This window comes from Taurulus bubalis (assembly GCF_910589615.1).
Source record: "Taurulus bubalis genome assembly, chromosome: 19".
NCBI lineage: Eukaryota > Metazoa > Chordata > Actinopteri > Perciformes > Cottidae > Taurulus > Taurulus bubalis.
In genome coordinates this window covers 12304988-12320285 of record NC_136607.1, presented here as the reverse complement: position 1 = coordinate 12320285, position 15298 = coordinate 12304988, and the positions used below count along the sequence as shown (strand labels likewise).

At 42.8% G+C, this 15298-nt stretch overlaps 1 protein-coding gene across 1 annotated transcript in view; it reads left to right on the top strand.

The window, feature by feature from the left end:
- Positions 1–15298, top strand: part of unc5cb (unc-5 netrin receptor Cb) — a gene marked incomplete at both ends in the record, with an annotated part of 101388 nt that overhangs the window by 44848 nt on the left and 41242 nt on the right. Inside the window, one exon of the mRNA XM_079235552.1 lies at positions 12569–12799. Coding sequence (XP_079091678.1) covers positions 12569–12799 — 231 coding nt within the window. The remainder of the gene's footprint in view (positions 1–12568; positions 12800–15298) is intronic.

The following is a 15298-nucleotide window of genomic DNA, read 5'->3' as shown; positions in this document are numbered from 1 at the left end:
CAAAAACAATGGACACAGACTTGCATATCTCACTGAGAGACAATCTCTGGTATGTGTTGTCAAGCCAGAATACTACGACATGCCGTATAGAGATTCATGATTTGATAACATTTTACGTCTGAAAAGCTCAGGTAAAAAAGAAAAAAAAAGAAACACTCCCACAATTTACTATTTACCTTTTAGGTTGTACTTTCATCAAGTTGAGGGACTTGCAAGAGAAAGTTAAAAAAATAAAAATGGGTCAACATTTATGCAGCACACTAGGTCAACATATTCTGACTTTAATACAAAAATACTGGAACCTACACTTCCTGTAATGCAAATCCATTCTGCAGTGTTGAAGTTGTACTCCCTATGGCTATTACATTGACTTTGACATTTGGTAGAGTGTCCCTTCAATGTTGGATCATTGCAGTCCTGGTAAACATGCTTCTTTGCAAGCCTCCACCTCTCCTCTCCGCCATCTCATGCTCCCAAGGAGAGTGAGTGACAAACCATTTGGTGATTGCAAACGGTTCCACACAATACACACAGCATCCGGTATTCAATTTATCCAATTTTCCGTTCTCATTTAATTTCGCAGAGATGACCATTTTAAGGCGTTGTTTTTTTTGTCTGGTGAATGTGCTCATTCCTTACAAAACACTGCAATCCGCTCTGTTCAAGCATGGCTGTGTAAATGTCTGTTGTGGCTGGGAGGTCGGCATGTTGTGGCTGGCTGTGCCCGTCTCCCGTCAGCCAGCCTCTGTGTGTCCATGGGGGGGCGGGGACCATAGCTTGTTTTCTGTTGCTCGAGGGTAGCGGTAACGTGTGGGGGAGTGCTGAGGGGCAGGGTGGGGTTGAGGGAGGGCACATACTTGCTCCTCATTGCCCCTCCATTATTTGTGGTTGACCTATTTCAGCAGTGAGCAGCAGCGGAGGGAAGGGAGAGAGCTGGGAGGGGTACATGGCAAAATCACAGGCTGACAGAAGTCCCCTGGTGAGTGGAGCTGGGTGTGTGATTCCCTAATGCAGTCCCCCCTCCCTTATACTCACACGAAACAAACACACACACACACACACACACACACACACACACACACACACACACACACACACACACACACACTAACTGCCCTCCATCCCACCAAGTGTTTTTGTCTCTTAACACGTCCATTAACAGGTGTGAGGTCTGTGCGTGCTTGTGTACGTTTTTCTGTGTGTGTGTGTGTGTGTGTGTGTGTGTGTGTGTGTGTGTGTGTGTGTGCATGTGAAATGAATGTGAGGGAGTGTTTATCTGTGTCTGTTAGTTGTTGTACAATGAATCAATATGTCAACATTTTGTGTATATGTTATAATGGAATAGGTTTCTCTGGATATATCGGCACTAATGTCTGAGCTAGTGTGTCCTTTATGGAAGCATTTGTTATATATTTCCACCCATTTATTCAGTTTTTTCCTTTTTACGCTTGTCTGTATGTGTGACTGTTGTTTGAGTCTCGAATCCTGATCTGATCTCTCAGGCCACGTTCTGACGTGGTTGGGGATGCTTATGCTAATGAAGAAAGGCCTTCTCTCTGCAGTTTTTGCACGCCAAGACAAAGCACAAAACCACAAAAAAGTCTTTACCGGAGGCAAATTTCCATCTTGTTACTCCCTCTCTCTGTCGCTCTGATAAGTAACAGCATTCTTACATTCTCTATCTTTCTCTATCTTGTGTTTTTTTCTAGTTTCAACCAGTATATGATTCGTCTCCCCACAGAATTTCAGTGGTCACTCAAGATATTTAAGATGCACTTTTGCTCCAGGTGTGATCTGCCATCTCAGCCAGATATAGAAACAGTCCGGATATATCTGATGCTCTGATACCGTGTTTGAACAGGGTCACAGTGAAAATCTGTGTTCATGTGTGTGTAGGCATTCCCTCATATGTTCCCTCATGCCAGTGTTTATTATACCATAAAGAAGCGGCACAATTACTGTTCATTTGTGATCTTTTCTGGAAGCTCTCTTCTTATTCAAACAACCATGCATGGGAGCCGAAGGCCGGGAGGGCAGTGATATCAGGCAGAAGTGGCTATTTGGCTTCGCAAGAAGGCAATCAATGATCCAAGCTGGATATGGTGTAGTGTACAGTATAAGAGCCAATGGGAATATGATACCCTGTCCAATGTGTAATAGCGGCTATGTTGTCACTTCTCTACAAGCCAATATTACAAGAGAAAGGAACTGTGTGAAATGGGCTGAGACAACAGCTTTTTGTTGTTGTTCCCGTTATAGCCAGTATAACAGGCTTGATATGTTGTTTTTCCAAATCCACACTCAAAGTATTTTGTGCCACAGAATTGGGTATATATTCTACAAAAAGAAAAAAAGGGCTTTGCATGTAAGGGAGGACCCCAAATGAACCAAGTGCATGCAGACTCCCTCCCTTAAGTGTTCGCTGGTGAGTCTTGGCACGGTACAAAACAACAAAGCCAGCAGCCTTCTGCAGTTGTACATGTATCCATGGTAGTCTATGTGCAACAACCAACATGTTGCAATTCCTCCCGAATGCTTACAAAGCTTTTTTTTCATTTTAGGAATAAGCCCAGAAAGCATCCTGGCTACCCTTGAATAAACATGCAGGAAGAAACAATGGGCACATTCTACAGCACACGACTATTGTGAGACAGCTAAACATGTTGCAATTCCCGCTGAATACCTGTATTGCCCTTCTCATTTGAGTGTGCTCAGCAGATACGCCATGGACTAAAATATCCTGATGCAAGGGAAATATTCTTTTATGCATCTTGCTCATATGAAAGAACAGGTATGTTGCCGTTGTAAGGACGGACGCCCAATGAGATGTATTTTTATGATGGTGAATGTGAGCTGTGAATAGCCAGTGTTTTCAGAAGTGCACATACTGTATGAGGAGTTGTATCCATTATTATTTTAATTCATGGGGAAATATGTGTGCTGCTAAACCAGCCAAACCCACTGCATGTGTGCAAGTGTGATGACTCATGCTCTTCACCAGCAGCATCAAAGCCTTATAAATCCCAAGCAATCCATAGAAGACCCATTGAATCCATTATAAATTAAGTTAAATGGACATAGATCAGCTTTTATCGTAGGATATGACAGTCGAAAAAAAGTCTTTGGGGCCACAAAAAAAGTAGTACGTTTACAGTGACAGACCATTATATTTGAGAGGGACAGCTGTCAGAGTTTGCTGAGCAGTCTGTTTAGAAACAGTTGGATTACTGATCAGCTGGTCAGAGTGCTTTTGACGGCCAGGCGTGTTAATTTGCAGTAACACTGGTTAGCTTCATCTGTGTTTTTGCAACAGTATTCTCAACAGAAATGCTGTCATGTGTTTTCAGAGCTCCATCCCATGCGCTCTACACAGTAAGTAAAGAATTTGTATGTTGTATAACAGCATTAAGATTTTAACAGTATTACAACCATATCTACCACTTGAGCTGTTGGGCTCAAAGCAGCATAATAAATTGCTGGAAAAGCGGATAGAGTTTGTGTTTTGTGTGTAATTCTGCATGTGTGTTTGTGTGCGTGTATGTATGTGTGTGTGCGCGGGCATGTCATAACCCTCAGGGCCAGATATGGAGTCATGTCTATTAGCAGGCTATTGCGGCTGGGGCCTTGTTTTTATTATCAGCATCATAATGTGCTGTGTGTGTGTGCCCTTTAATATATCACCTCCTGCTATGCCTCTACTGATCCCGGGGCTAAGATTTATGGTTCTGCATTACATCTGCCTTGTCACATTAATTCAGCCATCACACACGGACACATGTACACGCACGCAACCACGTAGGCTACCTCCCCCTCACAGTTCCACCATTAAAGCCTGCATTCGGGCACAGACCCATGCTTGGTGTATTACCGCATACAGTAAATCCTGATCTTCTCATTTCCCAACACATCTCAGGTCTTTAGTAGATGGCTGCAGGTTCCTGTATTCAGCTCAGCAGAGAGGTTGGGGACACAAGAGAGGATGCAGTTCTCGAGAGAGAACATTTAAAGATAAAGGAGAAGTTCTTAAAGCACCGCATATGTCTTTTCGTGGTTTCCCACCTCACAATTTGATTGACGAGATGGTGAGAATGAGATTTAAGAGGTTGATGTGAGCATGGAGTGTGTGTGTAGGTGTGTGTGTGTGTGTGTGTGTGTGTGTGTGTGTGTGTGTGTGTGTGTGTGTGTGTGTGTGTGTGTGTGTGTATGTGTGTGTGGAGGGGGGGTCTGTGTGTCTCAGGAGATTAAGCAGGCAGCCAGATTCAGTGACAGACATGGAGAATAGACTGTGCTCCGGGGACTGTGTCTCACACATTCTGACACACTTCCACTCTGTAATGTCCTTCAGATAAAGTTCTGCCAGGAATGTTTTGTGTGAGGAGGTTTGGACATTTGAGTGCTTCAGTAGATATATGTGTGAAGTGTGTATACATATGTAGGGGATGGCACATATTCCTCTGCTGCATAAAATCGTATTCATATATTGAGAACACATTATGAAGGACTGACTGGATCATTGTCTTTTCTTGGTCTCATTTTGACCGACAATGATCAAAGTCATGATCCATACATCTAAGCGTGTATGTATTCGCTAGCCTTGCCTTGGTGTATGAAAATATGTATTAGACATATTCTCCTTTGATGATTGTAGTTTGACAGAAAATAAATGAGTTATTGTTTTTGTCTGTTATTGTATTCTATTGGTAATTTGTTTAGCGATTCACTCTCTAAAGTGCTTGCTGTGTTTGTGAATGGCGCTAGATCAGGCAAACCATTTTGAGTTTTTCTGTCACCTTGTACTGGTTCCTCCTGGATTCTTAGGACCACTTGTTATCTCAGGAGATGTGATTTTTATGTTATATTTAAGGGAACCTTTCTCAGGCCTCACTGTCTCTTTTGTGACTTCTGGTATGATGTCAAGTTGACTCACCAGCTCATTCCTGATGATCCTCCTGTGTTGCTATTGTTATTCGTCTCTTTGTATGTTTTGCGTTCTGATCTTTTGGCCTTTCGCTGGTGGCAGAATGGGGCTGCCCGCTGCTCTGGGCCAATTAGCCATAGTAGAGGCATCGCTTCAAACCATTGGGCACAGTGAGGGGTCAGAGAGTGCGACACGTCTGCTCTGACAAGAACCACTCCACTCCACAGTCCACCGGTCAGTATGGGAGAGGGTGATGGCCCTGTCTGGCTCTGGGGCACCCAGGGGTGTGACATGTGACAAGAGAATGGGCATGCCAGTTTGTGCTCAAAGGACCAGTCGTTATGACTGCAAGTGTAGTCAAGCAAGAGGCTTCTGTATGCAGTGGCTGCTTTAAAACTGTATTAAAGTGTTTGTGCATCAGTGAATGTGTGTTTTTGGCAAGCAGTGGGTGGGCCGCGAGCCACAGGGGCATGACACATATTCATATTGACACCTGTCATTGAGGCCTTGAAGCATAAAGAAAGCAAACAGAAAGCCTGCATGACGTTAATTGTGGTTTTTATCAGGACTGTCTGCGTTTGACGCCCTGCTCTCCCTCTTTGGAAGGTGTTAGGTCAGACCCCTCCACTCCTTCCTTACACCCCTTTACCTTGCTTGTCTCTCCCGCGGACTCTACTCAGAGAGCGATGTCTGTGCCGCACTCTACTGCACCGTAAATTAGTCCCGGGTGGTGACATGGTGCTTGCTGGGTAATTTGGACAATGGGGCGTTTGACAGCTCACCCATCACAGCTACAGCGCCCCAGGGAGTCACTACTCCTCCTGAGCTTTTCTCTCTCTTCTTGCGCTTTCCTCCCTCGGTGCTGATGGAGTGAGTCTCTAAGTAGCAGCATCATTCTCCAATCAACCACCAAAATGGCTTTTCATCCAGGAGGGAGCAAATGGGCAGAGGAGAGGGGAGAGAGTGGGAATATACAGTACAAGAGCGCTGAAAAACCATCACTGCTGGCGAGAGAGAGCAGGAAAACATTTAGACAAGCGGCAGAAAAACAGAGACTGTGAATAACAGCGATAAAACAACCAGATCCCAAAATGAGAATGAATTGATATATTTAACTTGGTCATACATAAGAAAGCTTTTAATTAATATCCACTTTAAGGATAGACAACTAATCAGTGTGTACACAAATGCATTATCTCAGTATAAAAGATTAAAGGAAGGGAAAACATGCAGCTAAATGCTTTGTAATTGCCAGTGATAATTACTTGTTTGTGCTCTCAAGCAATGTGACCTTTTCTCATCTAAGATGAGAGACATACACTGGTCTTCACACGCACATTTCAAATGTCTTGCTCTGGTGCATTCTTACCTGTTGAACAGACAGCATTGATGTTAATCCCACTTTGGCGCTACAGTATTTGTGCATTTTCCAGAAGGCGTCTGCTCACTTCTGCTGCTCCCACTCTATTTCTATAACCTGAAGATGTGTCTGACCGGTCTTTGCAAACGTGCATTCTTGCAGCGGAAAATACGGCAAGGTTTAAATCTGGATTTAAACTTCTAACTATTTGCATGGTGAAAATTGGTTTAAAACAATGTAAACGTTGAGCCTTAATTATCATGATGTTTTGACCTTGCCTTTGCTGGCTTTGTGATGTGAATGGATAGACAGTGGCCAAGGCTTAGCATGACCCTGGCAACCACCAGCTGTCTCCTGCCAGAGTGCAGCCAGAGAGGACCTAGTGAAGGTCAGGCATGAGGACCAGAGAGAACATGTAAACACCTCCAATGGGAAAGACGTAACTGGCTGCACAAAGACAAGAAGAGAGGGATGGCTCTGTGCTCTGAATTCAACTAACCTTGTGACTGTTTTTACAATATTTTACTTTTAGATGAGCTTCTTCTCTTTTTGTGGGTCTTTTTTAACAATTTAAGGTCACCACTGGAGATGGATGAAAAGGGAGATGGGACCATACGGCACTGTTTATCACTTGAATGTCTATTTCTTAGTAGATAGATTTAAAATGCTTATCTTCAGGCCTCCTCAGCTCTGCGACTGCTTTCTTTTCAGCTGACTGTTTGCACTTTACTGCAGTGGGCTAAATCAATTTGTTTGCAGATTAATTTTTCCAATTACATCACATACTCTGGTAAAGATAAGACCCATGAATTGGACCTCTCTATAATGCCCTGATTGAATTATTCATTTGGTTTATTTGGCAGTTTTCATTGTGAATCTGGCCGGCAATGAAAAAACTAGCTGTTAACCGATTGGGAGGGCAGTGTTTGAGCCACCTGACTTTTAACTTTAAGGACTGCCGGCTTGTTTTTTCTTGACTTCTTCTCTCTTGCAATAGGTTTTGTGATGGCAGGATTCCCGAGAGATGAAATATGAGTGTACTTAGCACGCCCTAGCAGAGAAGCTCAGATAGGACAGGGCAGGGGGGAGGGGGTCACTGGCCCTCAACAGTAATCAATAAATACCTGCTGCAGCCAAGCGTTAGATGGGGCCCTTTAGACAATGTGTGTAGACACATTAGTGTTTATAAAGCACTTGGCTGGAAAGAGACATTAGAGTGGAAGTAAGCCTCTGCTCACTTTGGCTGTTTCTCATGGAGCTGCTAAAGGATTTTGCTTTAAAAACAACAGCCTTTCATATTGATTTCAGCCACTGGGATGTATGGTTCCAATACTAACAAGTATTGACTGGAAAAGGTCGTTAACATTGATTTATGTTCACTCAATATAATGGGTAGGTGTGCTCAAAGTACATTTATAGGTAGATCTGATTGACAGTCTATTTATCCTGCCTCAATTGACATGACAGTGGTTTATATTCTGCTTGACCACTCAGCTGCAAACCACCTCTCGTCCTTCCCCATTGCCGCATAGAAAAAACATTGGCTAGTAAAACTCCCCGTTTCCTATTCGGCCAACCACTTACCGATATTTTTCTCTATCTGAAGCGGGAATGTATATAAGAATGATGAGAAGGGTGAGTGGAAAGAAAAGTGACGGGGAGAAGGCAAGTGGGACAGAGCAGAGGGTGAAGAGGATAAATAGGAATAAAACAGGAATGAGGAGGGAGAAGATTTATGCCAGTGTTCATCCTCGTTCATGCTTGACTCTCTCCTGATTGAAGGGAAACATTGGCCCGACTGATACAGTGCTTTCCTTGGGACAATAAATCTACGTGAGTACAGAGAGAATAGAGAGAGCTTATCGTGCACAGTGGTGTCAGAGCCCAGCATTCAAAAGCTGTTATCGTAGACACTCACATACTATATGGTTTAAGAAATACAGTCTTCCAAATATTCAGCACAGACCTACAGGAAAGCCGGTGATATATCAACTATATATGGTCCATAAGGCATACATAGTATACTGTATACATGGGAAGGCATTTTAGTATCTGACTGTTTCGAGCACTATTACATTCTAGTTATTGCTTGATTTGAATTGGTGACCTTATCTCCAGTTTACCAACAAAAATGGACACACATTGTTGGTTCTTAAAACTGCGTGTGAACTCTGCCTTGAAATACTACTTTAGCTCACTCTACGGAAATCTAGGTCTTGAGTTGACAAATTTCCAGAGCATCTTTCGTGAAAATCGACTTTGGTCTCCTGTTGACAAGTGATGTCCAAATGTAAAACTACCAGAGCAGTTATGGTCTGAAGTGCATTTGCGAAAAGGCAATCGAGCAGCAGCTGAAGCCCAGGACAACGTCATCGCAGCCTGAACACTGGCTCCATGTCTCATGTGTTGTGGATGTCTTGTCAACCGTTTACACAGTTCTCAGCACAATGGACCTCGTTAATGTGACTACGGTATTGATGGTTCAGTAAAAGTGGTGTACCGATCGCAGTGGTTAGTAGTAATAATGCTTCGGGAGGCATTGCTGTAGCTCATTTAAAAAAAATACATAAACTGCAATTGGTGGATGATTCTTTTTATAGCCGGCCAGTGCTCATTTCTAATGAAAGCTATTGATATATGTTCACCATTAAGCCTCTGTTGTGTCCAAGATTCAGTGAGATGATGGTCACCCAGACGACGTTATATGAAAACACTGTCAACATGAACGTGTAGAAGAAATGAGGAGCACACTGTACGAAACTCTGACTTTGGTACATTGGACATACCGTTTGGGTCTTGGCGAGTTGCTTACCACATACAGAATAATCCGAAGTGCTAAAGGGTGCATACTCTAACCTCATACATTAAATTGAATTTCTGCATGCTTGTGTTTGGTGTGGGTGTTCTGCACTTCTCTATGCAACGATTTATGTATTTATTTTACACAGATAGTCTTTTTTTTTTAGCTCAAGATGGGCCTCTTGGAAAATGTATTTTCCAGCTCGGTGTGTCTTATCTCTGAGTCGGTGCTTTGATATGTAGCTGTGCCAGGTTTGAGGTTTGCCTTTAATTTACTCATGTCCATAATGTCATCATCCCTTAATAATGCTCCACCCCCACAGCTATTGGAGTTGACTCATGCCAAAGACGGGGTTGACTGCCAAGACCTTCTCATACCTCTCCCACTTGCTAATCTTATATTAATTTGATTCATTCTTATCCCTCTTTAAATTGTTTTTTTCTTCTTCAAACCGTTTTGCCCTCTACCTGATACATTCAGTAACAATGCAAGGGGCAAATTTCATCAATTCATTAACTGTATTTTGAGGGTAATATGCAGCTAATTTATCTTCAAAACTTTTTGTAGTTAGGATGTGGAGCTTCTATAAAATTCAACTAATATTCAATTTGAGTCTTAAAATATGCACTAATAAGACTTACAATATGAGTTAGGAAAACTCACCCCAATTACAGAGCAAAATACAATTTGAATAAAAGTGCTGCGAGGACATATTTCATTAAATGTTAAACACTCAATATGGAGGCAAATGTTCTGATTAAAATCAAGCCACAGAATTACAAATGCTCAGAAAAATCCATATTGCATATCAAACAGTGGAGGCATGCCATATTAATGTTCCTATTAAAGGGATATGACACTTAAAAAAAAGAGAGGGAACATTGTTTCACAGTGCTTATTTGATTCACATGAGTATAGTATTATGTTGGCTATTAGATTTGCGATTATGCACACCGCAGCTGTGCGTATCAACAAAGATTGCATCATCTTTAACGTGATGCGGCCAAAACTTCCAAACTATGGTCTGTTTGTTTTATCGTTGTATATGAATGGAGACAGTGTGAGAAGGAGCCAGAAAATGTTTTGCTCTCTGAGCTTCTTGTTGCTCTCAGTACTCTGTTCACCAGGGAGGGAGGAGGGTGATGCTGTGTGTGTGTGTGTGTGTGTGTGTGTGTGTGTGTGTGTGTGTGTGTGTGTGTGTGTTGTGTGATTGGAAGGAGTCAGGGTCTTTCATTTAGTCATGTGGTGTCTTTTTTCATTTCGAGAAGGATTTCTCACTAGAGGGCTAGTTTCATTCACTTGAATTTATTATTTCTCGCACTGAGAAAGTTGATGAATTCGAATATCTGTGAGCAAGTTTGTGTGCGCCTCTGTGCGCATTAAGGCCTGCACGGGTGTATATGTGTGAGCGTTTGAGGCGCTCGTCTCTCACTGTGTAAGGGAGCGACGCTTTCATGGCTGTTTCAGATCTCTCTGCCTCACAGTTCGACAGAACGAGGGAGCCAGGAGGGAGAGAGAGATGGAGAGATAATGGGAATGGAGGGTGAAAGAAGGCTAACACAATCTTTAATGAGTTTCCTTGGCTCTCTTTGCCTGTTTCTGGGTCAGGGTCCCCTGGCTGAGGATGTGGGTGGACTGTGGAGCAGAAGAGAACAGACTAACCCATGGTCTGCTCAAATAGTCTTCTATATTAAAGAGTCATCACCTTCATAAAGACATAACTGATAAAAAAACTCGACAGCAAAAGATGAAAGTTGATCAAAACGGCTATGATCTTGTTCCAGCTCTTCATTGCACCCACACAAACACAAACAGTGTAGGGAGGCGGCTGCACTTAAAGGTCAGAGTTCACTTGAGGTTTTACTGCCTCTGCTCAATTAGCAGCCGATTAGGAGCCAAGGAAAGAGAGGAGTTTGAACTTTTTATCTGATAAGAAGCACTCACACGCAAACATACTAAAAGAAAACTCCCCGGCATAATACCTACAAAGACAAACACTTTTATAAGAGTAGACAGAGAAACTAGCGGGGTGAGGCTGGCCTTGGCCCTTTTCTGATTGGCTCCCCCTTGCCCTTTCATTTCCTAGCAATCAACTGCAATCTGTGGCAGGTATGGAGGGAGCGATAACATTAGAGAGACATGGTGGGGAGATATCTGCTTGGCCGAGACATTATTTAGTGCTCCCAAAGCATCCAGGAGACAACCTCTGTCAGACAACAAGGCTCCAGCATGTCCACACAGGACATGGAGGCGGGTAGATAGAAGGACATGGAAGAATTACTGATGGGCTGATAAACTCTTTTGTTATCCAAGCAGTCTGCTTTCCTGTTTCTGTTCTGCCTTGCTGTGTTTCTGTCTGTCCTCCCAACTCCATTTCAATGTCTCAATCTATGTCTGTCTGGCTGAGTTACTTTCACCGTCTCTCCCTGTTCTCCCTTCCTCTCTCTCTCTCTCTCTCTCTCTCTCTCTCTCTCTCTCTCTCTCTCTCTCTCTCTCTCTCACCTTCTGTTTCCCACTGTATCTCTGTCTCTATTACTCTGCCTCCTTTCTTTCACACTTGTGAATAATTGATGTCTACCGGTTCGATGGTAAGAATAGAACAGTTCTGGAGGTGACAAATGGGGTGGCGAATAGGCTTCATCCTCCTCCTGTGTTCAAAGAGTTAGAAAGTTAGCCGTGCTCGCTCGTGGACGTGTGTGCCCATATATTTGTGTGCTTGCGATGTTTTGTGGCACTGTGAGCGTGTGTTCTTGTTTGTGTGTGAGCGAGTGCGCATACACATGCATTTGTGTGTATGTGATTTAAGACAGGGAGATGAAAGGGAGTTGTAATTACAGGGAAGCGTATCTGTCTACTGCAGAAGTATCCGAGGAATGGCACAAACTGGGCCAAAAGCCTGAGGTCATTAGATCTGCTGTGTGTGTGTGTGTGTGAGAATGTGTGCATGTGTCTGTGAGCTAGTGTGTGTGGGAGAGAGGGAGAGAGACAAAAGCAAAGAGAAAGAAAGAGAGAGAGAGAGAGAGAGAGAGAGAGCAAACGAGAGAAAATGGGAGACAGAGAGAGATCAGCTTATAACTTCAGTTCCTCAGAGTCAACCTCTGAACTCTGCGTCTCATTATTGGCTCTGCTTCTCTCTGGATTCTCAGCAGTAGCTGGTTGTGGTTAGACCAAGCAAGGCCCTGGTTCTGTAAAGCCAAGCAGCCTTATTGCTTGAGAGAAATCCCAGAATTTCCTGTGCTCCAAAATACACTTGTGTAAACATTCCAAAATATCAAATGATAGGGATTTCACTGTGTGCTGCGCGGATGGATAATCCCATGCAAAGACTGTGGTTATAATACACTGTCCCACTGTCTCTTGTCTCTCCCAACACACCCTTTCTCTCTCTTTCTGCGGCTCTCTGCCTCTGTTCTCAATTTCTCCCTCTGTCCATCTTTCCTTTCATCTGCTCCTCCCTCCCTTCATCTTCTTTCCATCTCTCTCTTCACAGTTGAGGATGAGTTCATTGGTCTCGGTGATCTGCCGGAAACCTTCCCTTCTGATCCACCCGAGCCGCTGCCTGTGTTTTTGATGGAACCGGAGGAGGCCTATATTGTGAAGAACAAGCCGGTCAACCTATACTGCAAGGCCACGCCTGCAACCCAGATCTACTTCAAGTGCAACAGCGAGTGGGTTCACCAGAAGGAGCACACTGTGGAGGAGCGGGTTGACGAGAACTCTGGTCAGTAAAACAGATACGTACGCATTTAAGTGCACATCTAAATCAACCGTCGCATAAAAGAAAATGTATATTTACATGTAACACGTTGGATTTTGCAAATGTGTTTTGGTGACATCATGCTGCACCGATTGTTTTATCAATATATTGGTACATCTTTTATGAGTGTTAATCTTGAACACACCTGGCGACCTGTTCAAGAAACTCAAAGTTGGTTAAGGATTAGTGGAAAAAAAATCAATATTTAACCTTTGATTGCATTGGTTAAATATTGAAAAGATCAATGTTAACTTGAAGCATGACAGTCTGACTTCTGTGCAGCATAAGTAGATCACACTAACACTAACATAATTATTCAGGTATTATTTTGTAGGAGGCAAGGTTGATCATAACACATAACATGTGTGTATATACATACTATGTTTGTCTGCTTATCAATCTTATAGACCAGTTCATTTGATCAATGAGTGCAGATAATCATCTAATCTGCAGTAAATGTTTGACAAGCAGCACTACTTGTGGTGTGTGGGCCTTTTGGGTGTGCAGCTGTGTCTATGTACATGCTTGTATGCATCTAGAGGAGGTAACGGTAGTGAAGCTCCAGCAGGGTTGTTTTCAGCTGAATTCAGGCCCCAACGGCACCAGAGCCATTACACACAACAAGCCCAGCACTGATTGGCTGCATTCAGCTGCTGTATTGGAAATTGAGTTCTTTCTGTCGCCTACAGGTACCAATCACATCACATTTACCCTTTTTATCCCGCTGTTCTGCCACACACACACACACACACACACACACACACACACACACACACAAACACACACGTCTGTCTGCTCAGACACACTAACAGCTGCTCCTTCACTTAAATTTAAATGTTTAGGCCCGTAAGCACACACTTACATGCACAGGATCGGCAAGTGTTCTGTTCCGAGTTGTTTGAGGTATTTCGTAAAAATACAACAATGAAGTGATGTTTTACTGAACTGTATGAAACACACAGCATTGTTGCGGGCTGGCGCACAATATAAATGCAGACACACAGATGCAGAAGAGTGCTGGAGCCCAAACACATATGAAACGAGTATTGTAAAAACAACCTCGCAACCTGAAATCCTTTCATTTTGACCCAGTGTACTTTTGGAAGAACACACAGATCTGAGGATGTGTTTCATGGTTATGATTATGACAAAGAAGAGGGTGAAGGTATCAGTGGCTCTTCGCCTTTGTGTCAGAAGGTTTTGTGCTAAAAGCATCAACATGGAAGACAACCCACACATCACACACGCACCCACTCTACACAACCATATCCACAGGCTATTTACTGCACACATATTCATTCATTTATGCCCTTGCACCCCCACACACACAACACCACAAGAGCCCAATGGATGTTTGTAGCCTTTCTCAACCCACTCTATTGCTCTCTGATTTCCCTAGATTGACAGAAAAGGAGCGCCGATAGAAAGTGGCCAGCCTGGTCAATACCACTGATAGTTTAGCCTAAAGGAATTGGATCTCTCCCTCTTCACCCTCCTCTCTGCCCACCCCCTGTGTTTCTGTTTCTCTCTTTCCTGTCTTTATGTCTCACTTTCATGTTGGCAAGAACTTAGATGAAATGAGAGATAATGAGATAAAGAGAGTGCAAGAGACTTAAGCTACAGGCTGCATCCATTGCATGTTTATCCAGATGTTTGAGACACTCGTATGTCAACAAGGTGCTGTCCACTTCCTATACAATCACAGGAACAAAGAGTTTGTTTTGTGTGTGCCACTTGTGTTTGGCACTTGAAATAGAGAAGTGGATTAAGTTTAAATCGCCCAAATAAATTACTTTATTCTGTATTTTTGTTTCGTCTATGGTGAATTGCAGTGCCAATACAAAGTTATCATGTTTTGTTGTCTTACAACAGTTAATCAAATTAGATTTAATGGCAAGACCTAAACCATTACGACACAAACAATTATTGCAGTGTCAAGCTGTGCAAAGCATCTATTCAATAATGCATGTGCTAAATACTGAAATGAGGGGGTACATTCTTATTAATACTTCATTTTAATTTGTAATTTGTAATTAATTTGGACTGTTTTTTAAATAACAATTTTCCTGTTGACATCAAATCTGATTCAATGGTGTACTATAATAAAACCTGAAAACTTCTCAAGAGGGTGAATCATTTTTATAGGCACTGTATGATGCAAATAACACCAGTTTCTGAGTGGCATCAGCAGTTGCAATAGGGGTCTTGATTCACTGGTAGCCTTTCCCTGCACAATGTTCTTCACAGCATGAAACAATTCACCTGCAGCTCTCCACTGCGGCATTTCAAGAGACCTCACGCAGGTATATTTCCTGTCTAAATGCTTTTTAATCAGACAAATGTGACACACAGTGGGCCATGTGTAGCGCACGTGACACACAAGCACTTGGCGCAAAACCACCTGCAAAAAAAAAAAGGAAAATAAAGTTGTTATTTTATTTTTATTTTTAAAGTTCAGCTCGG